Source organism: Centroberyx affinis, unplaced genomic scaffold, assembly GCF_046629955.1.
Source record: "Centroberyx affinis isolate AG114_WGS23_722 - 3 ecotype Tasmania unplaced genomic scaffold, CSIRO-AGI_Caff_v1 ptg000969l_1, whole genome shotgun sequence".
Taxonomy (NCBI): Eukaryota; Metazoa; Chordata; class Actinopteri; order Beryciformes; family Berycidae; genus Centroberyx; species Centroberyx affinis.
This window is the reverse complement of record NW_027279540.1, coordinates 386,418-414,146: the sequence shown is the minus strand read 5'-3', so window position 1 is coordinate 414,146 and position 27,729 is coordinate 386,418. Positions and strand designations below refer to the sequence as shown.

The 27,729-nt window shown below is 41.7% G+C and overlaps 1 protein-coding gene across 1 annotated transcript in view; it reads right to left on the bottom strand.

Moving 5' to 3' along the window:
• The window catches only part of atad2b (ATPase family AAA domain containing 2B), an 84,378-nt gene extending 57,065 nt beyond the window's left edge, over nucleotides 1-27,313 (bottom strand). The window contains exons 1-19 of the mRNA XM_071522243.1: nucleotides 27,128-27,313; nucleotides 25,096-25,262; nucleotides 24,727-24,758; nucleotides 24,449-24,596; nucleotides 23,566-23,665; nucleotides 23,278-23,404; nucleotides 22,944-23,093; nucleotides 22,678-22,753; nucleotides 22,354-22,455; nucleotides 22,007-22,118; nucleotides 21,741-21,856; nucleotides 20,811-20,985; nucleotides 20,518-20,606; nucleotides 19,348-19,507; nucleotides 18,067-18,157; nucleotides 17,445-17,756; nucleotides 16,435-16,585; nucleotides 14,761-14,947; nucleotides 13,055-13,240 (exon numbers count right to left, since the gene is read on the bottom strand). Coding sequence (XP_071378344.1) covers nucleotides 13,055-13,240; nucleotides 14,761-14,947; nucleotides 16,435-16,585; nucleotides 17,445-17,756; nucleotides 18,067-18,157; nucleotides 19,348-19,507; nucleotides 20,518-20,606; nucleotides 20,811-20,985; nucleotides 21,741-21,856; nucleotides 22,007-22,118; nucleotides 22,354-22,455; nucleotides 22,678-22,753; nucleotides 22,944-23,093; nucleotides 23,278-23,404; nucleotides 23,566-23,665; nucleotides 24,449-24,596; nucleotides 24,727-24,758; nucleotides 25,096-25,262; nucleotides 27,128-27,229 — 2,583 coding nt within the window. The 5' untranslated portion in view covers nucleotides 27,230-27,313. The remainder of the gene's footprint in view (nucleotides 1-13,054; nucleotides 13,241-14,760; nucleotides 14,948-16,434; nucleotides 16,586-17,444; nucleotides 17,757-18,066; nucleotides 18,158-19,347; nucleotides 19,508-20,517; nucleotides 20,607-20,810; nucleotides 20,986-21,740; nucleotides 21,857-22,006; nucleotides 22,119-22,353; nucleotides 22,456-22,677; nucleotides 22,754-22,943; nucleotides 23,094-23,277; nucleotides 23,405-23,565; nucleotides 23,666-24,448; nucleotides 24,597-24,726; nucleotides 24,759-25,095; nucleotides 25,263-27,127) is intronic.
• Between the last annotated feature and the right edge of the window lie 416 nt (nucleotides 27,314-27,729).

Sequence of the window (27,729 nt, the reverse complement as noted above, 5' to 3'; positions counted from 1 at the left end):
TTGTTTAATTCTAAATTATAAAATACTCTTCACATGAACATTAATTTAGTGGCAAAGAAAATAGCAGACTGGATTTATGGCTTTTAGGTTTTATGAAAAAGTTTTGTTTGGAGATGAGAGTTTATCCTCTCAGGTCAGTAGTTACCTAATCATAGCCAGCCACGTCATGTTACTTATCACTGACAGCCAGGTAGCATAAACAACGTTACTCACCAACTACTATCAGTTTCTACTCTACAGGGGTTTTACTCTGCTGTATCGTTGGCTTTAGAACTGAAAAATTCCTGGACTTTTGAAAATTTCTTTGAACGTCCCGCAGGTCCGGTGGTATTTTCCATGGTATTTTCAGCCATCTTCCATTAGGGAAACGTCTTCTTTGCCTGTCTACCGCATGTCGATCAGCTGGACATTTTAAGCACTGCTGCCACCTATTGCATCACTGACTGTATGAAGCCCTGATACAGCCTGAAAATGTACAGATATGCGGCGTGTCGATGATAAAAATCCACATCGACGTATTTTCGTAATCGACGTAGTTGATTAGGTTGACTAATAGTTTCAGCCCTAGGAGGGACAACTCAACAACTGTCTGGCACCGACTAACTGTGAGAAGGTACTGTAACACAAAATGCATCATTACAATCAGGGATCAGAAATCAGCTAATCACACTGTTAAACTAGTTAGTCAAAGACTAAATACTCTGATCAGTGTTGGCACTATAATCTGGGAGAACCCATGGCATGCACATAAATGGGGGGAGTGTGCAGTAGTGGGAAATCACCAATTTAATGATCATCTTGTTTACTACAAGGAAGGAAGTGTCTGATGACTGACTGACCCAATGTCCATGTCTTGCACCACTGCAATAGAAAAACTGAGCTTGGTTCATGTTATTATCTGGTATAAGTCATTGGCCATTTATTGACTGTTTTTGATTGCTGTTGTTTTGACTCGACTAATGGTGCTGTCGACTGTTTTTAGTCTTTTACTGACTGGTGTTGGCTTACTGACACTTTGGACTACTTTCTTTTCTGGGCTGTTCTTATAGTCTGTATCTGACTTGACTGACTGATGTTGTTATTAACTGTTGTTGAATGACATTATTGGCTTGTTGATGTAAACTGCTGTTGCCGTGATATCAACAGTCACAAAACAAAAGCACAAGAGCAGGTCAACAACCTACATTTGTTCAGTCTATTTGCCAAGAGGCAGCTTCATCATCATCAAGGTCACATGCTAAAATAGATGTGCTGACAGAGGCAGGCTTGGGTGACCACATGCTTGATATTGCCTGAAAAAAATTAGCTTACTACCACACGAGCGATCCCAAACATTACATTAGTGCAGATATTTAATGTGACATCCTAAGAGAGTTCTCCCATTCAAAGTGCATCTGATTTGGCACAAGTATCATGAAACAGTAAGGGCATTTTTCTGCGGACTCTGGTTCGTTTTCCCCCTTGGTGCGATTTGTTTGGGCAGGTGTGAACACAGTAATCGCACTTGGGTGCGGACCAAAACAACCGCACCGAGACCCTTTAGGGGAGGTGGTCTCAGTCCAGTCCCAAACGAACTCTGGAGCGGTTCGTTTGTGGTGGGAACGTGATCCGACCTCGATCCGACCCAACTACCAGGTGTACTCAATTTACTCCACAAGTTTGAGCTAAACGGCTCCTGTAGCCAGGTTTTCAAGACGTTTCCTCGAAGTGCATTCAGCATTATTTTCCTGTCGTTATTCCGAGTGTGTTCTCACAAAAAACTGCTTGAGGGTCTGCTTGCAATCAGCTCGAGACCATCTGTATCGAGCGGGCCACAAAGCGCTGTTTTGATGTGCATCCCTGCTGGATTGTTGTGTTCTCCCCTCCTCAAATAAACTAAACAATGGCGGTTACATCATTGGATTTCAGCACTCATATGTGTATCCTGTGTCACAGCACAGATCAATTTGTATTACAAGATATTCACTACTGTCTGCTATAGCCAGAAATAAGAAAAAATTGTCCTACCCCCTAAACTGTGATGCAGCTCCATTGAGGGAAGAGTTTCTATTTCAGACTAGCCATCACTGCAATAAAATCAATTTTAGGTTTAAACCTGAAACATTCATTCAAGTTGTACATTTTGATGGCATCGGGGATTAGTCAGTGGTTTCTAGCTTGGAGCAAGAGTTGTTCAGGTTTACAAATATTGATTTAACTGTCCTGAGCCAACAGAATAGCATACATGACTGCAAGAAGTTAGCTAGTGTTCTCTTTTAATGATACCTTTGACTGAAATACTCCAATAAAGTGGATAAAAACAGAGTCTGAAAAGAGGCAATTAAACCAGTTACGTTTTTTTGTTGTTTGTTGCATTTTAGGGTCAGTTTGTTACTGAAGCTTCCAACTTTCACTCAGAGGTAAAAAATCCCGACGTTTAACATGCTCTAGGATGTCTATGCTTCTCAGACCTGTGGGCATGCAACTTTGTTATCTACCCTCACTAAAAAATACCTTTCATTTTGAAAATTAAATCTGCATCCTGATGAGTTTATACACAGTCCAGACAGAGCCATTACTCAATATCTTGATGAGATGAAAAATGCTTCAGATATTTCAGATGACGTATAAGTGGGAAGGCAACACAACTAAGCACTGCTCCACATAGCTGGTCAATGTGGGTTTTGATATTTAAAACTTTAACTAACTTTAAAGAGTAACTCACCACCTGTTGTACTCTATAGAAGGCGATATCATCTGGCACCAAGGATCAGCCAAAAGCAGATGGCAATTTCAGTAGTATGCTTTTTACCATCAGATGTCAAGCTTTACACAGATTTCGGTTTGGTGTTTACTTACCCTTTAATGCTTCTGCATGTGTGTCTGTGTGTGTACAAGAGTAAAGCCAGCAGCTTAGCTAGACTCTTGGTGGTGGTTGTGGTGGGGGGGCTAACTTGCCAAAACAATGTATGCCTGTCTGTTACCAGTACCCACCACCCCACCATCCAAAGTCAACAGAGCTTTAAGTAATTTGTCTTCAACAAAGCTTTGGGACATCCCCCAGACTCTGCTTTGGCTAACTCTGCTGTTGTTGGTTGTTGTTAGTGTTGAATAAATCAACACAAAGGCACCCAGGACAATACCAGTGTTCTAGATGTATTGCTTATTTTTGCTTGCTTATTCAAGCATACCTGCTTCCTATTCTGTCAACTTGTTGCCTGCAGATAATACAGATTAGAGGCGGAGTGGAGACGGATTCTTCTTATTTGCTGATGGACAATGTGCTGACATATCATCATGTATGAGCGTGTATGTGCGCTCATTTTTAACACATCGGAAGGGCCCATATTTGTATTAAGGCAGTATTTATAAAGGTGTGATCAGACACTTGGCACAAATCAAAGTCAAGGGGACGTTCATAGAGATGTGTGGGAGGATGCATTTCAGAGTTGATCTGGGGCCAAATGCATAAATGATTCGTACACACAAAAAGAATGCATACGCAACTTTCCACACAGAAATTGGTATTTATAAAAAAGAATGTTTTATGAGTCAGTTGAGCTGAGTGTGACATAGCAATGTGGCAAAGAGAAGGATAATGTCAAGAAATTGGAATTTGAGCAACATCTTATCTGGAGCCTAAATCTTTTCAGCACACCATGGTATTAGGTCTCATTAGAGTTGCATATAACATTTATAGATGCGTTTGTTAACATCCTTTTCTCTAGTGTGAGTAAATAGGTTTACATATTGTCACCCAAATCATACAGTAATGTGGGAATAAGATTAACACACATCGGATCATAAATTATACCTACTCAAGTGTGATCAATCCATAGCCTATTATGGCTCACAATATATAGCAGTGAGTAATTGCTGTTCAGAACAATATAATGGCTGCTTTGGTGCCGTTAGAGGATGCCAATGCAAGACTAAGGAGAGAACGAATCTGATTTTCTGGCCCATAAAGATGACTGGTGTTTATGTCCAAACCAGATTAAACAGAGGTGTGTTGACATCCACTTATGGCTAATTGGGGCATTAGGCTCATGTGCACAGTTTCACAATGATTGAGACAACAGAGAGGTGTAAACACCACATAAGCAGGGTTTTATAAATCTTGGGAAAAGATTGCGTATGCATGTTTCAATTTGGTGCATACACAAATTTGTAGTCTTGAATCTACAGTTTTATGCATCTGGCCCCTGGTATAAGTAATGAATGTAGTTCTTGTATTTCTCAATTTTAGCTTCCTGGATTAACAATTGTAAGTAATTCAGCAATACTGAAATTTAAACTCATTTCATTTTGAACACCCACTGTATCAAATTGAGGACTCCCATTTACATTTGTCAGTTGCTCACAATGTGACCAATCGTAGATGTTGAGTGGGCAGTGTGCAGCTTATTCATCTCTAATTCCATCTGTCACCCCATGTGGCTAAAGCATGCATGAGCATAGCAGAAGCTGAGCTGGCCAGACTGCTCACAGGAGAAACCAGCAGCCTAGTGCTTGAATTTGAGATCATGGATATTCAAGACTTAAAGACTAGCTGACATTTTAAATTGAGGTAAGACTGGATCAACTAATGGATGATACAGCTGATAGTTTGTTGAGTTCAAACACAAAACCATTTTTAGTGGTTAAAATAAAATGGATATTATGTCATTTGGGATTGTTATTACAAAGCAGATGACATCCAACAAGCACAAAACTGTAACATGGCAATCACCTCAAAGGTTGTTACAAAATCCAGTATAATCAGTGCAAAAAGACCAAAGTCTGCTGCAGCACCCCACCCTGTCCTGGCTACATAACATCTATAATGGGAGCAATGTATAGTTTATCTCCCACTGAAATGTGTCTCCTGTTTATTTAGAGACTTTATAGCTGCTGCTGCTATAAAGGAAAAGTCTGAAAATTGTCAATATATTGGTTTAGGATACAAAAATGGCCACAAAATGTATCAATATAATCGTTCAACGTGTAAATAGAGAAGGAGAGAGACCCTACATGTAGAATATTCACAATATTCTCATATCATTCTCAAATTAATTTTGATTGCATAGTATAACGCCTGTAGAAAAATAAGAATTGAACAGGCCATAAAAAACATCAGTCATTAATCCTGATTAGATAATTCCAATCTGATCATAGTCACCAACAGCAACTTGCTCTATATTAATCTTGTGCACAGACAATTAGAGCATTATGCATCTACACCATCAAGCCAAACCTACGCTATGTATGCGAGTACAGATCGTTTTATTACCTCAATAACATACACAGCACTGCTATTACTGCCACCAATATCCCGAAGTGCGGTTTGTAATGCATTTTTTGTTTGTGAGCTAACTTGTCATTATCCATTCTATGATTACTGACAAACTCACACCACAGGCACATTTGTCCAGATTTGAGGCGTAAAAATGAAAGATGTTTAAAGTAATTGGGAGGGCTCCCATGAGTCTGCAGCCAGATGAGAAGGCACAGGACTCATCCCTCAACAATATCACACTGCTAAGACAATTTGTTCCGATTCTCCATCCCATCTGCCCGCAAATCTCCTCAGTTCAGCCCTGATATCCCCAAATTTATCTAGCTGGTAGGGAGTAGAAAACTGGCACAGATATGATATTCCTCAAAAACATTTTATTTATTTTTTTGTACCATTGAGGAGTTTTATTTTGTCAAGACAATAATTGTCTGTCTGAGCCTTTTCTCTCACCATTAGAGGACATAACCTTGAAGCATCCTCACAATAAGGGGCAGGCATCTGATTTGTTGCATTCTTGTAGATCATTTAGGACGAGGCTATGGAGAATAGTTAAACTGTTATGTCTTGCTAAAATCTGCTTTTGTGTATCTTGTGCTAAAATCTGCTTTTGTGTGTCTTGTGCTTTTCCTGACGTTTGTCTGATATCATTGTTGTATCATGGTTGATTGTTGATCAGTTAGATCTAGTTGGGCTCATTCTCTGCAAAGCCCTTTAAGACATGCATGTGATAAAGGGTAGGGTTGCAAAATTCCGGGAATTTTCAAAGTTGGAAACTTTCCATGGGAATTAACGGGAATTTATGGGAATTAACGGGAATTTATGGGAATTAACGGGAATTTATGGGAATAAACGGGAATAAACCAGGAATTTACTAAATTGAAGGTATGCTCTTAATAGGGAACTTAAATATAGTTGGGGAAAATATATTTTAGCATAATCCTGACTAAAACAACCAGATATCATGCAAGTACAGTTGAATATCTATGCTATTCCTCAATCACATGCACACATAGCACACTGCTTACTGCAGGGCTATTGAGACCACGCCCCCTACATGCACTGTGCATTTTTGTTAATTTTTGAACGGGTTGGGTCGGGGGGATGAGTAATATTTAACTCAACATTCATGTTTTTGTTCTTCAATGAAAGAATTGATTGTTCAATAAAATATTTAACACTTCATAAAGTTCTACTTATAAATAAATCTGTTTTAATTGTATTATTTTGGATGGATGTCTGCTTATAACAAAACAAATATTTATGCTTGGATATGATACCTTTCCATTAAATTACCCTCAATTCCCAGTTAATTCCCATAAATTCCCATTAATTCCCATTAATTCCCATAAATTCCCATAAATTCCCATAATTCCCATGGAAAGTTTCCAATTTGGAATATTTCCAAAATTCCCCAGCTTAACTTCCCATGGAAATTTACCGGAAACTTTCCGGAAATTTACCGGAAATTTTCCACCCCTTTGCAACCCTAATAAAGGGCGATATAAATAAACTTGAACATGAACTTGAGTCTTCTGAAGATAGACTCGCTGTCTGGAGGAGGGTCTTACAGGAAGATATTTTTGTAGAAGAATGATCAGATATACTGTATGTCTCAATGGACAAACCCAAACTATTAACACTCATCTTAAATTTTTACAATACAAATGAACGTTAAGAATGTATGAAACACCTGACAAACGTCACTAATTCCATCCAAATGTTCCAGACCTGTACAATAAGTGTAGCCAGTACAAAGGAACACAGTGTCTATGGGAATTCCATAAAAAACAGGATTTCTGGAAGGAGGGGCTCCAAATGATGAATAACATAACTTCATCAGATATCCCATTCAACCTCAATTTTTTTACACTTGGTGTTCAGACGCAGGATTTCATGGTTAAAAAGAAACAAACTCTGATAGACCTATGCCTATTACAGGTAAGACGGGTTATTGACCTGACATGGAAAAGTGTGACCGAACCAAGCATAAGCCAGTTTGTCAAGGAAATGTCATCATGTATTGTGATGGAGAAGCTTACCTACATTGTTAAAAGGGAAAATGCTATTATATTAAGAAATATGGGGGCCGTTTGACTTTCTAGAAAGAGGACGCATTGGTCATATCTTGTAATGTATCACCCCAAACAAAGGTGTAATGTGAGGACGGGGATGTATGGAGTTCTACAGGATTGCATTTATTCTTTTTCTTTGACGTTTCACAACTTTGAATTTGATTTAAGAATCCGTGGACCTTCAAAATCAAAATACCTAAAACCAAATGGTCTGTCTAATGCGTTATTTTACTTGAATTTGACTTTTTATTTTATTTGAACATGATTAGGAAACTGTTTTGTTCAAGATTTTGAGTCACTGCCTCATGCCAACTGGATTGTCTACTGTGTCACTGCCACATTACGTGTATGTGTTACATTTGTTCATTTGTATATAAAAAAAAAAATCAATAAATATATTGTTAAAGAAAAGAAAAATGGTGCAGTGTGTTCCCAGAATTAGAGGGTAATGATTTTTGTGCAGGGTCTTTAACTGGATGTTTGTGGCCCAACATTTCAGCATCTGTGACTATTTATTACATTACAATTATTGATAAATGAGGCTACAGTATTGCCAGACTGAAACAAATACATCTGCCTTTCCCGCATATCCACTCGCTATCTCATTGTTATAGTGCTGGTGAAGGTTGATTTCTGGCATACATCTCTGCTGCGGCTAAGGGGGGTTCAAAGTTCCCAGCTCAGTTCTGTGATGGAGCTCAAGGCTCCTCCGAAGCGAAGCTGTGTTGCTGACCAAGCACCCACTTTACACTTTATACCTCCCCCCATCTGTCTTTCACATCGATCCTCTCCCCTTTCCATGACATGTTTGTTCTCCCTCTCTCTGCTCTGCATCTCTCTCTCTCCCGTCTGTTGACTCTCCTCAGGAGGGAAGGGGAAAGAAAGGAGGAATAAAGAAAAAGCGGGGAAGAGAGTGAGCGAGAAGGGGCCGTCAAAGTGTATGTAGCACACAGCAGGCAATGATTCTATTGCATCCAGATCAAGACTGCTGGGGGTATAGATATAGGGAGGGATCGGAAAAATTTGGGGAGGCATGGACGGATGGAGGGAGTGTTTACAGAGCAGAAAGCTAGATGTACACAGACAATGGGGTAGAGATCAGTGAGGCGCAGTAGTGCAACTCTAAAACTAAACTGGACTCCTGCTCTGCTAGAGTAATACATCCTGTACTGGGACAAAGGACTTAAATTCAAAAATTAAACCGCCTCCATCCATTTCATTCTCTGTCTTGTTTCTCCATCTCCATCTCAGTTTTCTGAAAAAACACCCCTACCTCAGGAACAGACTGAGTTCGCAATGACACACAGTTTAAGTGAATAACATCTTCAATTAACCCCCTTAAAAGCAGCCATGGCTGAAAAACCTTTGTGAATCACAATTATCTTAAGAGGGTGTGCTGTGATTCACAAAGCACATTGAAAATGTTCACTGTGACATGTAGACAGTAATGTACTCATTCAGAAGTGCAGTGAGTCACTATTGATTTTCCTGCTGATCAATGCACACACTGCCATGCTTTCTTTAAGGCAACTGAATGTCTTATAAGCACTAATGGAAAATGGCCAGTGGGGTTACGCCACACTGCTCTAGGATGTTCTGGTCTTTTTGAAGCTCCTAAGACACATGTGAGAAGTCAAACTATTCTCTCATCCATGGAGTAAACGCGCACTTACATGCCATTTGCACCCACCCACAGTCCCCCTCAATAGTCCTGGCAGAGGTCCTGGTCTGACAGTGACGAGACTATTCCTGTCCTCAAGGTCCAGCTCAGAACCACTAAGTGTGGGTTGAATGGGTTCACATACTAGGGCTGGGTGATAATTCAATATTATTGTTTGTCGTCTTTCAATAGAATCATATTGTTTTGAAATATTGATATAGAGTTATCATGATACATAATCATGTTGTATACGTTAATGATAAAAAGCAAAAACTAATTAAAATCTTTCACAAAATAAGACATGAAATAAATTAGCGAATATCATTTATATTACATATATACCACAGGGCTTAAAAACCTGCCACAACCCAGATGAGCTGAGACTCTTTCCTCATTGCATGTTTGGCATCGACTTTTTGTTTCTTTTAGTTTACACTATAACACATCCCCACACCGCACTTCTCACACATCCACCCACTTACATCACTGAACTTGATTAACACGCTCCATTGTACTTTTAACTCTATTTAATTGTTAAAAAAAAAAAAAAAAAATTTCCTTCACTTCCTCAGGCGTCTCCCTCTATAAATCCAAAATGTTTCTCCACCCTAATTTGCGTCAAATGTAGTACTTGTGTTGTAAGGCTTAAAGCATTATTGGCACATTAAAATTACATTATGGGTGCATTACACTTCAACCAGGACATCATGCAATGCATTCTTATTCATAATGAACACGGTATGACTGTTCTGAGGCTGTTGTAAACTACTATGGATGTTAATGGGGATTTAAGCTACATTTAGGGCAGCATCTTCATCTAGAAATATAGCAACAAGGGGAACATGTATTTTGTGCTTGAATGCTCTGAGGCAGAGTTCACCATACAGCTACAATCCCACTGAGCCGTCTGTAAGGGACCAAAAAGATTAATCCAGTAAAGTGGTAGTGGTAACTGTCTAAAGCACTTATTACAGCTTAGATTTTGAGTAAAATATTCTAAAAATGAGATCGTTTGATTTAACTTTTCTCATGAGGCAATTCAGCTCTACCATAACAAGGGAGGTGGACAGTTTCTACAATTAGGCATTATCACGCTCACTGCAAAAACTTTTCATTAATGTCAGACAATAATATCCAAAATTAAAGCATTTTGTAATAGTACAGCAAAATGTACCTAGAGTCAAAAGTCTGGATACTTTTGGAGGAGACTGTACAGGACAGCTGATAAGTCTCAACACTGTGATACCAGATTCTTAATGCATCATATATCATCACACATCAATATGGTGAAATCATAGTGCAAGCTCAACACATTCAACATACACTTGATGCTGTTTCAATGCACTTATGATGCCTTATAATGTACTTCATTTAAAGTGTTACAGCGCCAGGAAGTCGAGCCTGACGGGCCACTCTGTCTCTCTCACTGCATCTCTTTTGCATGTCTCCATCACATGTTCTAGCCATTTCTATCTCTCCTCCTCTGAAAAGGAAGTCAATCTAAGCAGAGTGAACGGCTGTTAAGGGAGGGAGGGAGGCTGTGTAGTTGGACCCGAGCCTGTAGTGGCAGTTTTGGCTGGGGAGGGATGCTGCCTGTTCCCTGCTGAGGTTTGGAGCTGAGACAGCAGCTGTCACTGTGTTGTTTGTGCCAGAGAGTGAAACAACACTCTCAGAGATGGCCAGATCGCTTAAAGCACCATAGACCGCAGCATGCCCGAGCCTGAAAATTAAGACCAAAACTCCTCTCCTCAAACAATGGCCATACAGAGTAAATGAGCAACTCTTGAGACAGGGGATGAGCAATCTCATCTGAAAAAAAAAAAATTAAAAAATAAAAATTAAGCCACACAAGACAAGATACTAGGCACTGGCAGGAATGTGTGGGCAGCTTAAGTGCATATCCTTTCTTTCGGCAAATAGTCTTTGAATGCCTCGCTCAGGATAAGCTGGGGCACTGTACCAGTGGGACCAACTACTCAGTCATCTTGGGTATGTTGAGCCAACGTCAAGGGCTGTACTCTTCTCCTTTTGACAGACAAGTGCTTAACTGACTACTCCACAAAGAGCTTGTAGCCATGTCTGCATTACATAGAAAATCACTGGCTGCAGTATCAGCTATGTGGTGTGTGTGTGTGTGTGTGTGTGTGTGTGTGTGTGTGTGTGTGTGTGTGTGTGTGTGTGTGAGTGGGTGGGTGTCTGTTTTCCTCATGGCTCCTGTGTGTTCAGTAACATTAGTTCCATTAGGTAGGGTATACAGGGCACACCCACACAGATAAATAGTCCAAGTCTTGGAGCCTTACCAGAGTCACTCCATCTCTGATTGGAAATGAATCAATGGTTCAGTGCACAGCAGCCACCGCCAAACCCAAAACCACTGACCTCTAAACTCAAGCTTGTTTGAAGCACATTGTGGGGTCAAATGCAGCTACAGGTCATGGCACATTTCAAAGAAATCAATCTTCAATCCATTTAAAGTGGGCAGCCAATCCACTAAAGGTTGGCATAGTTGAGAAGGAGGGCTGATTGGATTTCCAGCATCAAATCCAGATCGTCAACGGTGAGAGTGCTAAAGGCCATGTGTGGAGCATTTTCACAGAGTAAATAAAGCAGCAAATGGGCGATGGCCCAGTACTAGGGTTGGGCGATAGTGTATTATCCTCCTGTCAACCGACTGTCATCACATATATAACCAATCTCTAATGTGTTTGTCCTTTCCAGGTTGGGGATACACAATGTGCGCAGTGTAGGCATGCTGATTTGAATTGAAAAATACATTTAAATGAGCAAGGAAAGGGCATTTTTACATTTTAAATTACAAGTCTTCACAGTCAAGAGTCAAAAAAACTGATGAACAAGTACCAGGTCGTGATGTATTCCCAATAAGATCAAGATAATCTGCCAGCAAAAAAACAAGCAAAAAAAATTTGGCAAGGGAATTTCTGCCGGTGATGGATTCAGTCCATTGCCGATACCAGATGTTTTCGTCCAATCGTTATACCGTGTGAGGTTGAAGGGTCTGTGGGATGTGACAACTTCCTTTTTTATACTTAATCCCTTCAAAGCGCATGTGTCAATATAAGTCAGTGTCAAGGTTGAAAGCATGGAAATCAGCAAACATGTTTGAGTTGAAGGCCTTAAAGCAATGTAGAGAATTCCTGGGAACTGCTATCAACCACACAGAACATAAAAAAAGAGAATGACAGAAGGAATGGAAGAAGAAACACAGAGAAAAGAAAACGTAAAAAGAGAATGAGAAACAAAGAAATTAAACAATGAAAGACAAAAATCAAACTAGAAAGTGAAGAAGTACAGGAGGTGAAAAAAAGGAGCGTAGCCCTCCATGGGTGCAACAGACCAGGTGCCTCGGTGCTAATGAGTCGACCACAGAGAGAGAATCATCCCGAGAGCCTCTCTCTCACCCTGGAACACAGCCAGGATCGAGGCCCTGCCAAAACACCAGCCATACACACACACACACAAAAACCTTGCACAGGCATATTGATTTGGTGTGTGTGTGTCCTGGGGTGAAGACATGGGGCTGCCAACCCCCGGACGTAATTAAAGCCCTTCTGTTGCCTGACTAGAGAGGACCCCCCTCCTTACTTCTCTCTGTCTCTTTCTCCACTTCTCTACATTTCTCTCAATCTACTGCAATCCCTCCCCCCCAGTCTAACCCACAGCGGGTGGTCCAACTCTGCTTTGGCTTGGAGAGAGGGAATGATAAATCCAAGAGGAAGGATGAAGGAGTGGGACAGATAACAAGGAAAGGGAGATGGAGCCAAAGTAGATAAAAACTGTGTGTGGGAGCGGATGACCTTGGCTGTGACACTGTGTGTGTATGTGTGTGTATATGTGTGTGTATGTGTGTGTGCGCGTGGGTGAGGCAGATAGAGAAACCTTTTGGACCATGTGCTGGCCTCCACCGCCACATACAATGGCATAAGGTTAACACCCTCCTCTCTCACATATCAACAGCAATATGTAAAAAAAATAAAAATAAAACACGCCTCAGGGTAACATTAAGCACGTCAGGACAGGGGTGTGTGTGTGTGTGTTTGCCCTTACCTCGTCTGACAGCTGTGTGTAGTGAGTCTCAGCAGTGGCCAGGATGAGGACAGGGCTGAAGGAGGGTACATCCTGCAGCAGGGTGAGGAAGGTGCTCTTCACAGTGTCGCTCACCGCCTCCCACCACTCCGAGATATGCGGCATGAACACCACGCTCGGCATGCTCCGGCGGGCCTCACGGAAAACCTACATGCATACAGACACACAATGCTGAAATTTGTATGGAGAAGTTTATAGAAGACAACCACTATGTTTAAAAGCAAAGTGCAACCACTTGATCTACCCCACTGAAAAGCTGGCAGACTTTTACTGTCCCATAGCACAAAATGACAATAATATTCTGCAGCTGTTTGATAGGGCTGCTAATCACTACCATTGGCTCAACAATTACTTTGCCAGGTGCTGAGATTTCCATCTTTCAAAACTCACTTTCCAACCCGTACTGTACCCCTACTTTGAAAGACCTGCCGATGTTGCTGCAATTTCATGGTCGACAATGGAGGTCGATAAGTCATAAATTACTTAATGCCCTTTTAACTTTTATTCAACATCTTTTATAAGAAAAATCACAACCAGTCTCACAACTGCTATCAAGTTTCAGTTGGATTGGAGTCCAGTCCAGTTAGTTGGCTAGGTTACTGTAGTTTTATGAATGTATATCAGAAGTACTGCAGCTTTGGGAACTTAAATAAAATCATATATGTTGATTCCTTAACATTAACTGAATCGATTGAAATTTTGCTACCAATCCCAAATTTGAATGAATAAAACATTTATTAACTGTTCATACCATACAGTTTTATTATGGTGTTACTCACAATACCCATGACCCCCAAAACTGTACACAATACCCATGACCCCCAAAACTGTACACATATCACATAACTGTACATTTAGTGTGCGAGTGGGTAGAGAGGAGTGAGGACAGTGTGCTCAGTTCTCTGCAGCACAAGAGCAACTGCCTTATAGCTGAAGCACATACGTAGCAACAAAGATGAGAAACTAGACTCTTTATGGAAGAGTAGCCACACTTTCGATCGCTTCTTTTCTAAAGTTGCCATGCTCTCTATGCTGCTATTCACTTAATCTACAAGGAAACTGCTCCTGTGTCACAGAGAACTGAACAGAACGAACACCCTCCGAGTCTCAGTACACTGGGGGGAAAAAAGGCAAATCGATAACAGGAATCGATAAGGCAAGCGTGTTTCGATCCGGTCAGCTCTGGAAACACTGGAACCGGTTCCTTAAATGGAATCGGGTCTCTGTTTCCAACCCCAATCAGAAGACTGTTTACTTTAGCAAATTAGTCCTATTAAGTTATGATTAGCATGTAAACACTGTCTGACAGGGGCAGGTAAGTGCGTATGTGTAAGCCAGGGTCTCTACATTTAAAAAGTTCACAAAAACAAAGTAATCATGTTGTAGAAGTAGAAGTTTTGTCAACTGTGGGACCAGTAATGACAACCAGGTTGCTCTTTGCTGGGAACAGTAAAAGAGTATTTATTCAAACATCCAAGCAGAAGAACAGAGAGAAAGAAAGAATGTGTGCGAAGAGAAGTGATGCTGTAGGGCAGTCGTCCAACGTCAGACATGCAAGTCGTTTACCCCCTCAAAACCTGACTTACTTGGCCTTGTGGGTACCTGCAGCTGTGCCTGTGTGTGTGTTTGTGTGTCTGTGTTTTCTCATGCATCCCTGTGTGTGTTACCTGAGCACAGGACTCCTCTGGCGTCTTGGCGCTGACGGAGTAAAGGGTGGGCAAGTCCAGGCGGTGCACTGGCAGCTTGTCCAGGTGGTGCAGCAAGGCAGGGGCCAAGTGGGAGCTCTGGCCTGAGCCTGGGGCCCCGGCCAGCAGCAGACGAGGTCGGTATGCTGTGGGCTGCTGGAGGGCAGAGCTGGAACCGGGAAGGAGATGGGGAGAGCTCATCTTTAGCATCGCAGCCTAAGAGTTTGGTCTAAAAGCAACATTTCATCAAGTACGGGACAGGATCCAAAAAACAGGCAGACTCATTTTCCCGAGGGTCTCTGCTTGATGAGAGTAGCAGGATGCTTTAATGACGCTGGGTCCTGGAGTAACACCACATTAACTCAATTTTGTTCCTGGGCTGAGGAAAAGTTTAAGAGTCCCTGGTCTAAAGTGTTTCCAAATGCAATCAATCATTTGTAGCAGACTCCCACTGATGTAAAGATGATTAAACTAAAATAATCATCTAGCCTCAAAACAAAACAAACAAGCCACTCAAAAACAAACAACAAAATCGGTTACAATTAGTTTTACAGTTTCTGCCTTCACATGATTACACTAGCTATGCTGTCCCAGCACTCTGCAGCATGAATCAATCTAGGAAATCTCCAAGACCAATATTGATGTTAAAACTGAGGATTTGACAGAGTGCTGTCTGTGGCTCCAAATGCAATCAGAAGCCACCAAGATCAATATATCAATAGTCACAATCCTAGTTTAGTTAGAGAAGATAGTGTGACCATAGTCCTTGTATTGTGACTCCTGTAGATAGATGCTACCTATACTTAAAGGGATTGTTAAAGTTCATCTAATCTCTATGATGTATTATAACAACAGTCATTTAACAAAAAAATTGCAAAGACAAACAGCCAATTCAATTGGCAATGGGAAGAGACCAAAAAAAACCAACACAGAGCAGAAATTCTCCCAACCCCCATCGCTACCAAAACAAAAACAAAAAAACAATGGAAATACTTTCTCAATATTATTTTTGACTCAAGTCTGCTCTGCCAGGAGCTGCCATACTCCTTGTGTGCCATAGTCCTTGTGTCCACAAGGTGGTGTTAAGGCACCACAATAAGTGATTGCAACTGTACATCTACAGCAGGATTTGCCATATTTTGTATTCAGATTGTATTCCAAACTCAACCACACCCGGCAAAATGGATTCCAACATCAGTCATACAAGTATTACAAAAAAATACTTGTAAGACTGACACTTTGTAACAGTCTGATAGGTTCAGCAAGGTAAGCATGCTTATGGTTTGGATGATGTTGCTTTCTAGTTTTCTTGGTTGAGTTCTCCAAGTTTTTTTGTGGATTTTCTCTTCGAAATAAAGTCTGTGTTTCAGATAACAGATTAGGGTGACAAGTTTGCCTAGTGGTATAAGAGTCGGTCCTGCAACAGAAAGGTCACAAGTGGGATCCCTGCCAACAGCTAAAATGTCCATCAACAGCCATATATCCTGGATTGGAGCGTCAGCTAAATGTCTAAAATGTTAATTTATGTTTTGTGTCTTTTCCTCGCCTGGATGGATTCCAACTGCCTTATTTCTCGTGTGGTCTTTAACAGCCCCCAAAACCCAAGTTGGCAATGTTGCCACATGGTGACAGTGAAAACTGATTTTGTGAACTCACGTGGAGAAATGGAGGAAGGGTCTGTGTGTTGCTGAAGAGGAGAGCTGAGTCTTTGGGGATGCAGCAGGCTGGACGTCATAGATGGAGGCAGAGCCTTCCTCATTGTCTTCATCGCTGTACAAGTCCTCTTCTAGCTGTTGATTGTCACCGCCTAGCACAGGGAGGAAAACTGCTAACACAAGCGTGTGTGTGTGTGTGTGTGTTTGTGTGCAAGTACAAATAATTCATTTTCCCTTGCACCATTGGGCAGAATGGCAGCAATTTACTGTTGTTATTTCTAATTCAATCCACAGAACGCATTGAAAAGCTCATTTCCATTTCCCAAATTCTCAAAGTAACAGCTCAATCCTGAAAGTAACAAAGTCAATTAAAAAAAACCTATCACTAACTTTAGAGCAGCAATTTCACCAAAAAAAAGAAAGAAAAAGATATAGAATAAAAAGGAAGCTGGCTTATTTGGAGAAATGTAATGGGCTATTAAAGAGATAGGACACCCTGGGAAATTGAAGTCATTAATGGTTGCAAGAGATACAACTCCCACAAGAAATCTCCCACTGGTCAAGCCTTGCAATGCGGCTAATCTAGTGTAACCACTCTCCCGTTGACTGGAGTGGGAGTTCAGTTAGTGAAGCGCTAGCAGAATGGCTGACTGGTTATCAGCTCTCTGTACTATCACCTATGCATACTCTGGGGGGCATATGTTTCGCCATAGATTCTGTGCAGTGTGTGCGGGTCGATATAAAGCATTCTGATAATAAATGGAGCAAAGAGCAAAGTAAAACCGAAAGAGAGAGAGAAAGACAGAGACCAGAGCTATATCAAATTTTCTACTAAGTGCCAACAGAGAGACAGTGTGAGAGCACACCAACAAGTGAGACAAGGGACAAGGGAGAAGAGAGCAAGAGCGAGAGAGTGAGAAGAGAGGGAGAAGTGGCAAGCAGCAGACAGGAAAGTGATGGATAACAAAAGACACAGCAGAAAACATGGCTCCCAGGCCCCCTGATCCCTACCGTGTGTGTTGTCCCTGTCAGTGTGCTGAGCGTGGGGGAAGACTCGGAGCAGGGCTCTCAGCACCAGGGAGAGGGAGTTGGCCAGCAGGGGCCTGAGGGCAGGGGCCAGGGCTCGACCCGGGGGGGCCAGGGCCCTCTGGGAGGCTGGGACGATGGTCCTCAGGGCCCTGCTGAAGTCCCCAGGCCCCAGGACAATGGAGGAGACGTCCAGCTTCAGTTTGACGCTGCTGCCGTAGATCTGGGGATAGCGGCGGCGCAGCGCCATCAAGGCTGCCTCTGTGCAAAGTGCTTTGATGTCAGCACCGCAGTAGCCTGGACAGTAGCAAGGCAGAAATGCAAAGGTCAGTCAGAAACTTTTGTTTTTTTTGTTTTCCTGAGTTTTGGGTTTATCGTTTTTTTTCTCCATGTTCAGGGAGCAGTTCAGGGAGTGTTGAGGGAGAACAGAAAAGTCAGCATTTTAAATCAAAACTTTAAAAAGCACTGCTATCTTTGTTGTTACAGCTTGGTGAAAATTCTCTGTACAGTGTCCTGTACAGGTCCCTAGTGGCCAGCTGTAATTTAATCTGACACTCACTATTGCAAAGATGGCATATAAGATTATATATGAGCATCGCTCTCTTACCGACACATTTTTCTGCAAGTTCATCAACAAACGGCTCAGCCAATTTAGGGTTCCAGTCCCGCGTGTGGATTTCTAAGATGTGCTTTCTGGCCTGCAGGGGGTGGTGTGGAATGGAAGATGTGATAGATGTGACAGAGAGAGATGCAGACAAAAAACAAAAAAAAACAGAGTCAACACATGAGGGAGCACAAGTCCTATGTAGCTCAATAGGTAGAACACGGCACCAACACTGGCAAGGTTTGAAGTTTGCCACTGTGGCCGCCAATGCTAACAAACAATGTAGCAGAAGGCGTTTTGGATAAGCATGTCAACCAAATGGTATGTGTTACAAAAGACAGAATAAATAAAGTGTAGACAAAGCAAGAGAAAGAGATCAAAAGTGACTCAAGTGGGTGAGTGAGTTTAGCTGAAGGGCTTGCCTGCACTAGAGCTCAATATGCTCTTCAACAATTCCTTATACACTCTCCACATGACTTTGCTTTGATGAGTAGACAAGAACAAAGTGGGCTTTGTAATGAATCAAGGGCAGCAATTTTCATCATCTTTCGTCACATCTTTTAAATTCAAACGACAAGATTCAGCCAAATTTCATAAGGCAATAAGCCTACCAGTGTGGGCAATGTTAGGAGGGAGCTGAACTTTAATGCGTCGCGAGGCCGACGCCTGCTCTTTCCAGAGGAGCAAGGTTTTTATCAGTGAGAGCTCACTACTGGGTGGGGAGCTTAGCCGGCAATGGCCTGCAGATTACGCTTTGATTACCCACGATCCCACTGTGTGGACAAATGATGCAAGGCGACCAATTAGACAGGCTCGGCGGGGAGGAGTCACCTACAATGAGTCGCTGATCTGATTCACACATACACATTGTTTTGTGGATAGAAGAACAATTAGGCCAAGTCTGCCCAAATGCAAGATAAAAGCAATCAGATATGAATTAGAATAAAACTTTGAAATTTGATTTTAATATTCCAGAAACTTAATGAGGATCTGCTTTGCTATTTGCTTGTTAGATCAAAACAACATCAACAGCGAGGAAAAACGGCAGCGGAGACTCTCAAGTCTGGCACATAGCCAGAAGGTTGCATGTACTCATTTCTTAGCAGGACAATCTTATGAGCGAGACACCAATTTCTTCATGATATTATTATATCCCAGCTGGATGTGCGTGTGGGTACAGCTGTGTATGTACAGCTTGTGTTCCTTCTATAGATATAGATTGATAGCGTCTGTATCAGTGTGTGTGTCCCCTCTACACAATATTGACATTTCTCTCTTTCTCACCTTCTTGTCAGGCAGGTTGAACAGAAACTCCCGGTCGAAGCGTCCAGGCCTCCTGAGTGCCGGGTCGATAGAGTCAAGTCTGTTTGTAGCACCGATGACCACTATCTCCCCGCGACTGTCCAAGCCGTCCATCAAGGCCAGCAGTGTGGACACAATAGAACTGGACAAAGGGAAGGAGGAGGTGGGAAAGAATGGAATACATGTTATTCAGTACATAGACAAAAATGTGATAACATATTACATATCAGAATAAGCATCGCACCAATTCACCAAGTACAAAAGGTGCACAAGTAATTTGACTTGGTTAACCGATGCTGACACATTGCAAAACAGTTAATACAGGATTGACACTCTAGGTGCAGGACAAAATGTAACAGGACATATAGTGCAGACAAGACATACAATACTGACAAGACAAAACAAGGCCTCTTTACTCTCAACAAAGCCAAATATCAGACTTTATACAGACCTGATCTATCAGGTCTGTATAAACAAACAGGCATAATGAGCAAAAGATGGTGAAGCAAAAATATCAATTGCCCCATTTCCTTGTTGAAAGGGCTCCACGCAAGTATTTACCCAGCGTGGTAGAAAGTACAGAGCCTCTTAAAATGCATTCACATGCACATTTAATGTTTTGAATAAGCTCTGGTCCAGAATTTCAATGATGCATGTCACAGTTCCCAATATTCCATTTTCTAGACGCCATCTATTCCCTCAGGGTTGAGATAAACAAGGCTCTACTGTTTACAATTCTTACACAATAGGGTATTTTCTCACCTGCAGCTCATTTGAATTGGTCCAAATCAGAAGTGAAATTGTTACCATTTTCGTTTTCCATTGGTACTTTTAGGTTTGCTCACAGTCAAATGAAAAACAAACAATGCCTATTGTTACATCTATTTGGTCATGCTGGTCAGTTTATTGGACAAAAATTTGTTTTCAAAAAATCAGATGTGGGAAATAACACAGTCTTGTCATTTCCACTTTGGCTATAAAAGATGTCACAAACTACTATTTAGGTTGTTCAGTTGACAGACAGTGATTGATTATGCGTGCGATTTCTGACACTGGACTCTGCCTCTCTGTCGGAGGCGCTGGTATGTTTCAAACATAAATAGGTGTACAGAATAGTTGGACAACCTTTGATAAGAGGGTTATTAGCCTTACCTGTGTATCTGGTCTTGCCTGCTAGAGCGAACCGGAGCCAAACCATCGATCTCATCAAAGAAGATAATGGACGGCCTCATCAGGTACGCCTGATCAAAAGCATAAACCCCACGTCAGATGACAGATCCACTATGCTAATTTGAAAAATGCACACACTGACCAATGACAATGGTTGGGTTCAGCTCACTTTCAATTTAGGGAATTCATTTTCTTAAAAATACAAAAACTGAAAAAACAGATATTGTCCAAAGACTGCCCATTGACCCCACCATGGTGCTGCCCCGCCGACTCACCTGGTCAAAGAGCAGGCGTAGCTGGCGTTCTGATTCACCGACCCACTTGCTGAGGCAGTCGGCTCCTTTCCTCATGAAAAAGGAGACCTTCCTGTCTCCCTGACTACACTCGTTGGCAAGCGCCCGCGCTACCAGGGTCTTTCCTGTCCCCGGTGGGCCGTAGAACAAGCACCCTCTAAAAAGGGGACGGAGAAGGAAGAGAGAGATTGTGTTCAATGTCTACTCTGCTCTCACATTTGTTTATAATCTTAAATGTTTATTTGATGGCTACAAACTATGCTACTTTGTTAATTTTGCAAATTTCGTTGGATGGATTCGATGGATTCAACTTTTAAATGCCAATTTAGTACTGAAAATATTTGAACTGGACCTGGTCCTAGTAATTAGTACTTGGCTCCGCTGTTGGTCAGCAGCTTAAAAGCTGTTGCTATCCCCCAAAGTAGCTTTCAATTTACACCATTACCATTAATAGTGACTTAAACTCCTACAGTTCAAAAGCCATGTAACAGTTTGTGTATCATTGGCCTGTTTCACTGTTCTCAGGTGCATTCAGAGCAATACCTGCTACCAAAGGAGACAGCAAAGTAATGCACTCTCATTCCCCACAACATTGCTGTGGCGAAAATGCAAACTTACCGTTTTATGTTAAAACGCGTTGAATTTGTTGAGAAATACCAGGATATCCCTGTCACCTTATGTGTATGTAATTGCAACAAGAAAGTAACAGTAACAAAAACAATGTCATGCAAGTGGGCTTGCATGACATTGTTTTTGTTACTGTTACTTTCTTGTTGTGTGTCAATAAGGGGGGCAGACAACTTTCAATACAGTCTTGATTTTTCATCAAACTTTTGTAAGAAAATACAAAATTATTTTGACATGAAAAATTGACAACATTGGAAGCTAGCCAATTATATTAACTCTTCTCACCTGGGAGGCTGAATCTTGAACTTCTCAAAGACCTCCGGATAAAGCAGAGGGAACACTACCATCTCCTTTAGTGACTGAATGTGGTTACTGAGGCCCCCCACACTGTCAAACTTCACCTGGGGAGAACACACACACACATATATATGCAACACAGCCACCTACGGATACAATATCGTTCAAAGATTTTTTTAGCAAGGATGCCTTCCTGTACATGTTGCACTGCAGTGCAGTCATGCAATATGGTATTCCTTTCTGTCTGTACTCACTGAGCTATCAAGGTTCATGGGGTCCACATCGGCCAAGCTGGCACCCACTTTCACCCGATCACGTAGCACCCCATTAGCCAGATCCTCTGCACACAGGTTCATGGGCAAACACCTGTGAAATAAATGGCATTGACTTAAGTGATTATATTTGAGGAATATAATGATACAAATCCGTGGGCACACACGAGAATGAAAATTCCTATGACATGACTATGCCTATGCCTAAAACTCTTCCTTTGTAAGCATATTAGTGGTCTTACCTCTCAACGTTTAAGTTCTATAAAAACATCTACAATATTATAATACTAAAGAGAAGGTGAAAGGAAGAAGAAAGAGGCAGCTGTCACCTGTTCCTGGCACGGGTCATGCTCTTGCTTTTCCTCCGCTCAAACCGTTCCTCATCAGAAGACGAGGTGGTGTCACTGCTGTGAATGGCATGTTTCTTTACTCTGAAGTGGAGAAGTGTGAGAAACAGTATTCAGTGTCACACCACTCCACTGTCACATACTTCAAGGATCAGTAGATACCAATATGAGCCAAACACAGTCCCCCAAAATCAGAGCTCCGAGTTGATTATTAGTTAGTAGTAGTAGGTAGTGATTTGTATAGCATCTAAAAAGTATAATTTAGCAGCAGATTTGACTGAGATATTCACAAGTCTCTCTACCAACCTTATATGGCTTCTTCTTGCCGGGGATCTGTGGGTGTCAAAGAGTGAGGGGTTGCTCTGCTTTCTGTTCACAGGCTCTGAGAAAGCAAGCACAAGCGGATTGGTTGACATACACCAAGTCCCTAAAAATAGTTCCAGACCTGATTCAACTGAGAGAAAATCATTAGATAAACAGACAATGTCCCCAACACACACACAAAACAAAATGTGTAAACAAAAGGTTTCAAAATGAATTCAGACAAGAAGAAATTGTCAGGCAATAGTTACCAATAGGTGGCGCCTCGTATCTCTGCACAGTCTTGCGCTGCCTCAGGTTGTACGGTCTGTCATTTTCCTCTCCTGCCTCCTCCACTTCATCTCCTTCATCATCTTCATCGTCATCCTCTACATCCTCCTCCTCTTCCTCCCCATGAGATTCTGAAAGTCCCAACAGGTGTGGTTTTCAAACTGGCGATGAAGAGTAATACTACCCCAAAGTTGAGCTTTTACAAAGTGCATTATGGTTTCAAAGTTTTGGGAAAACTTGATGAAGTAGTTTGCACTGCATTCATCCCCACCTCCTTGCACTGATTCATAAGAAGCACATAAGTAGGAGACTGACCTTCCGTTCCCTCCTCCTCTTCCTCCTGCTCCGTTTTGCTCATGACTTTGTGGTGTGTAGGCATGCTGAAAGTGTTCCTTCGCAAGGATTTCCTGCGCTTCACTCGGGAATACATGTCCATGTTTTCCTGGAAGAACAGGGCCTTTAGACTAACATTCGTGTTCATACTAGCTCACTTGTCATTTCGTGACAAAACTCTGGGGTTTAGTAAAAGCATTTCCAATTCTTCAACAGGCGCTGGAACTTTGCTAGGTCTGGGGTTGTGTATTACAGCGGTGCCACACTCACCTCCTCAGTGTCTCCAGTCCACATGCGGAGTCGCTCCACCTCACGGTTCTGCCTAATGCTGCTGATGTTGTCCATCTCCTGAAGGACAGCCTCCGCAGTGCTACACACAGAGATACAGAAGAACACAGGGTCAAATCACAGAATATGACAAACTAAAGGCACCTTTACAGAAGTGCATCATGGGTGAATGTACTTCTGTGGGACAGAATGAGACAATGCACTTCCCAAAGGGAACAGACAGCCAAAACAGTAACTTAAAGCAATATGGATGCTTGAAATTCTCTGTTGGCCTGAATGGGTTGTGACTAATAGAAGCCAAGTCCTAAAGTAACCACAGAGAATGTAAGCTATTGGATGAAACTTTTATTTTGGAGAGGAAAATGCAGAAATCAGAGAAGCAGAAAGCGTGAGCAAGACGCTTCCTCCTGTCTCGTCTCGGCTCTTGCAGTGTTCTCTAATGCGCGTATTAATATGAAACGGTGAACAGAACTTCTTTCAAAACATTAAAAGATTATAGCCTGATATTAGCGTATAAAACTTTTCAAAACACGATTGTCGGTTTCTCATTGACAATGATGGATTACCTTTACCAACCAAGACCATTTGGAACTGAATGGGAGTGAATGAGCCAGAGAGGTATGGCAAAACTTATTTAAAAATTCACACAATCAGTCACAATTAACATTAAAGGGATTGAAAAAGGAAAACATTTGCAAAACCTCTAATCATGCTGGAATAGTCCTTTAAGCTGTTGCATGTTGACTCTACCCACTTTCCTGTTTCTCTTCTGTTTGAAGCCACATTCAAAAATACAGAATGTTATACCGAAGTCTGCGAAGAAAGTGGTACGAGTGGTGGTGTCAGTGGTGTGTTAGCTAACTACCTGTTGACCAGCTGGTCAAACAGCAGGCTCTGATTGAGGTGTTCAAATTGGCTCTTCTTCACCCTGCAGCTCTTCTTCAGCTCCACATGGCCATTCATATGAGAGTGATCTCCCCCTCCAGTCTCCTCGTCCCGGTGACTCATATGGGCTGCACCATCAACAAAAGACAGTCAGCAAATTGGGGATCAGATTCCTTAACAGCAAGCTGCTAAATTGCAACACTGTCCATGCATAGCTGTACATGTTTAAAAAAAGAATAAATTCAAAAATGGCATTACCGTGCCCATTTTGCATTGTGCGAGAGGACAACCTGGAAATAAAACAGCAAAGTCGAAATATGTAAGGTCTGCACTAGAAGATTGCAATTAATCACACATAACACCCGTTGAGAGCTCAAGTTTGAGTCTGACTGTTCCACTAATTACAGTACATGACATGAGTAGGATGAGGACTGATTTGAGTACAATGAAATTATATTTAATGGCTTTAACATAATTGTCTTGAGACAATATAATAATTCTGTCTGCCAGAGACAACATAATAATGTACCAGTCTATCACCAAGTTCAATACTATACAATATTAACCACTGTAGTGTTATTCCACACATGGTTTCAAACTATAGTGAAATGGTAACCACCAGCTGACCTGGTGCGGTAGGTGGGAATGTCCCAGCTGACCCTCTGGCCCTTGGTCTGAGGAGAGGGAGAGGTATCACTGGAGCTGGGGTCGGAGGTGATCTGCCTCCGTGCCCGCTTGGAGGGGGGGGACAACCGCGGGCTGCTGGGACTGCTCACATCACTGTTGGGCTCTTTCTGATGAACGGAAAGACACCACCAATTTAGAGAGAGAGAGAGAGAGAGAGAGAGAGAGAGAGAGAGAGAGAGAGAGAGAGAGAGAGAGAGACAAACAGAACATGCAAGGGACAGAAAAACGAGGATGCCAACTAGTATCCCAACCTTTCACAAAGACAACAACGAAAAAACAAAAATCAGCCTGTCACTCCTCTTACAATTCCAGGATAATAAAAAGTAAGCATGACCAAGCTGTTGAGCCAACACAAGGAATCAAGTGGTAAAGTCAAACCCATAATAGCATAAAAGGACTTCAAGGACGCAAGAAAGCAAGAACAAATTAATGACACCAATTGAGGAAGCCGGAGCAGAGTAACAGGACGAGATAAGACAGTTGGTACCAAACTCCTCAATGCATTCTCTGAATCATAACTGAATGAGCAACATCAACCAGACATATGCCCTTGATGCTCATGCCCTTCACAGCTTAACTTCCCTGCTGATATGAGAGCATATCTCACTGTTGTCATAGGCAACTGTCTGCAATGCCTGCAGAGGGGTTTGTCTGACGGGCTGAATAGACGCAGACAGACTGAAAAAACGCAAGGTGTACCAAACATCAATGAACACACACACATACACAGAGGTGGCCTCATACGCACACCCTGGTCCTTGGAACCATTCCTCTTTCAAGTCCAACTACTGTCACAAAAATGCAGGTCAGTTTTAGAAACATGTTTAGCACTATATAAAAAGTCTAAACACAGTAAACTGTTACAGAAGGGGGTGAGTGTGGTTTGCTACAAAGAATCTTAAATCCTGAAAAAAAAAGACTAAGTGGGAGTTGTGTCATTCTAAAGCCTTTCAATCATCTCTTATTTGCCATCAATTAGCCTGGTTTGCCATTCAATGGACTGGACATAAGCCATTAAAGACTCAATTTTCTTGAGTGCTTGAAACACAATTCAGCAGCCAAAATAGAAACCAAACCCTTGCCAAACAGCCCATTAAAAGTCAAGAATTCGCCAATCACAATAAATTATCTGATCGCGAAATAATATTGTAGTACCGTGTTAAGTGGTGTAATAATCAAAACAACTGAAAAAACAGTCTCTTGCCTCGCATAATCTCAGTGTTTACATTTGAGATTCAATAGACAAAGACTGTCAGGCAGCTTGTAGGTCAGAGGATCAGAGAAAAATGGAAAGCCAGCTAGGAGGTGTATATTTTGAATAAGTGAAAAAACAGGCTTTTCTACACGCGTATTGTAAATAATGTGTAGGGGTCTCTGGGATATTAACAACAGAAAGTTCACCAAGTTCAAGCTTGCTAAATACAGGACGTGAGCCAGCCAACTGTTGTGAACCTGCGACTCCCTTCCCCCACTGTAAGCTAGCTGACCAGCTAGCTACAGCCTACTAACGCTAGCTTAACTAACGTTAAATCTCTTAACATCTTTGCAAATAATAACCTTAATACACTCAGAGTGACGGCATAAGATAATGCCAACAGCCTCACGTCAAAATCACCTTGTCCATACTTGGGGCGTTAATTTGTAGAGACAATGGCACAACAAGCAAGCCGGGCAAAAATTGCCAAACACAAAGGGAACTCAAGTTGGAGCTAGCCACGAGTTAACGGGGCTAGCCTACAAATTGACAGCTTTACAACGCATTCAACGCAAATGGCACGCATATGAATCAATGCATTCAATGCTTTTATTATTTGTCTGCTTGATTCAGTCGGTGTCAAGTCCAGTGTAGGTCGTTTTTGTTGTGAATAATACACTGTTGGAGCACCTAGAGGCCACAGCTATAGCTATACCTAGCCACTTAGCATAGCCAGCTAGCTCGCCGGCAAAGAAAAGAACCCGGCTCTTAGCTTACATGTTCCTCAGAGTTTGGGTCATTTCTCGCCGACGACCTAGTCCTTGAAGAGATGAAGGGGCTGCTAGGCACCGGCCGTGAGCTCTTTCTTGTGTTCACCATGTTTTATCCTCTTGTCTGCCCTTACTGAATCTCTCTATCCAGCTCCAAACACTGCCTCAGTGAGTGCAGCATCGAGGCGCCATTTCTCTCTTTCTCTGTGTCGCTCCGGTCTGCTGTCAGCAGCAGGTCCAGATCCGCCACGATAATAGAGGTGGATGTGGATCTGCTTGGCAGGTGCATTTATTTTGCTGACTGGACTCTTACGACAAATAACTACAGTAATCTTCTAAAAATAACTAAAAGAATACAATATAATATCACAAAGATCATACAAATAATTATGTTATTATTTTTTCACTATATGATATTATCTAGAGGAATAGCTATAGGAATATTACAGTGGATTCATAAACCATTTATAATCATATACAATGCTATTAAGATCACTAAGTACTGTCCAATAAGTATCATAGACACACTATGAGTCCCTAAAGGAATATAGGAATGCCATGTAAAAAATAAAATAAAATAAAATAAAATACTCTAAAGCACAAGGGGTC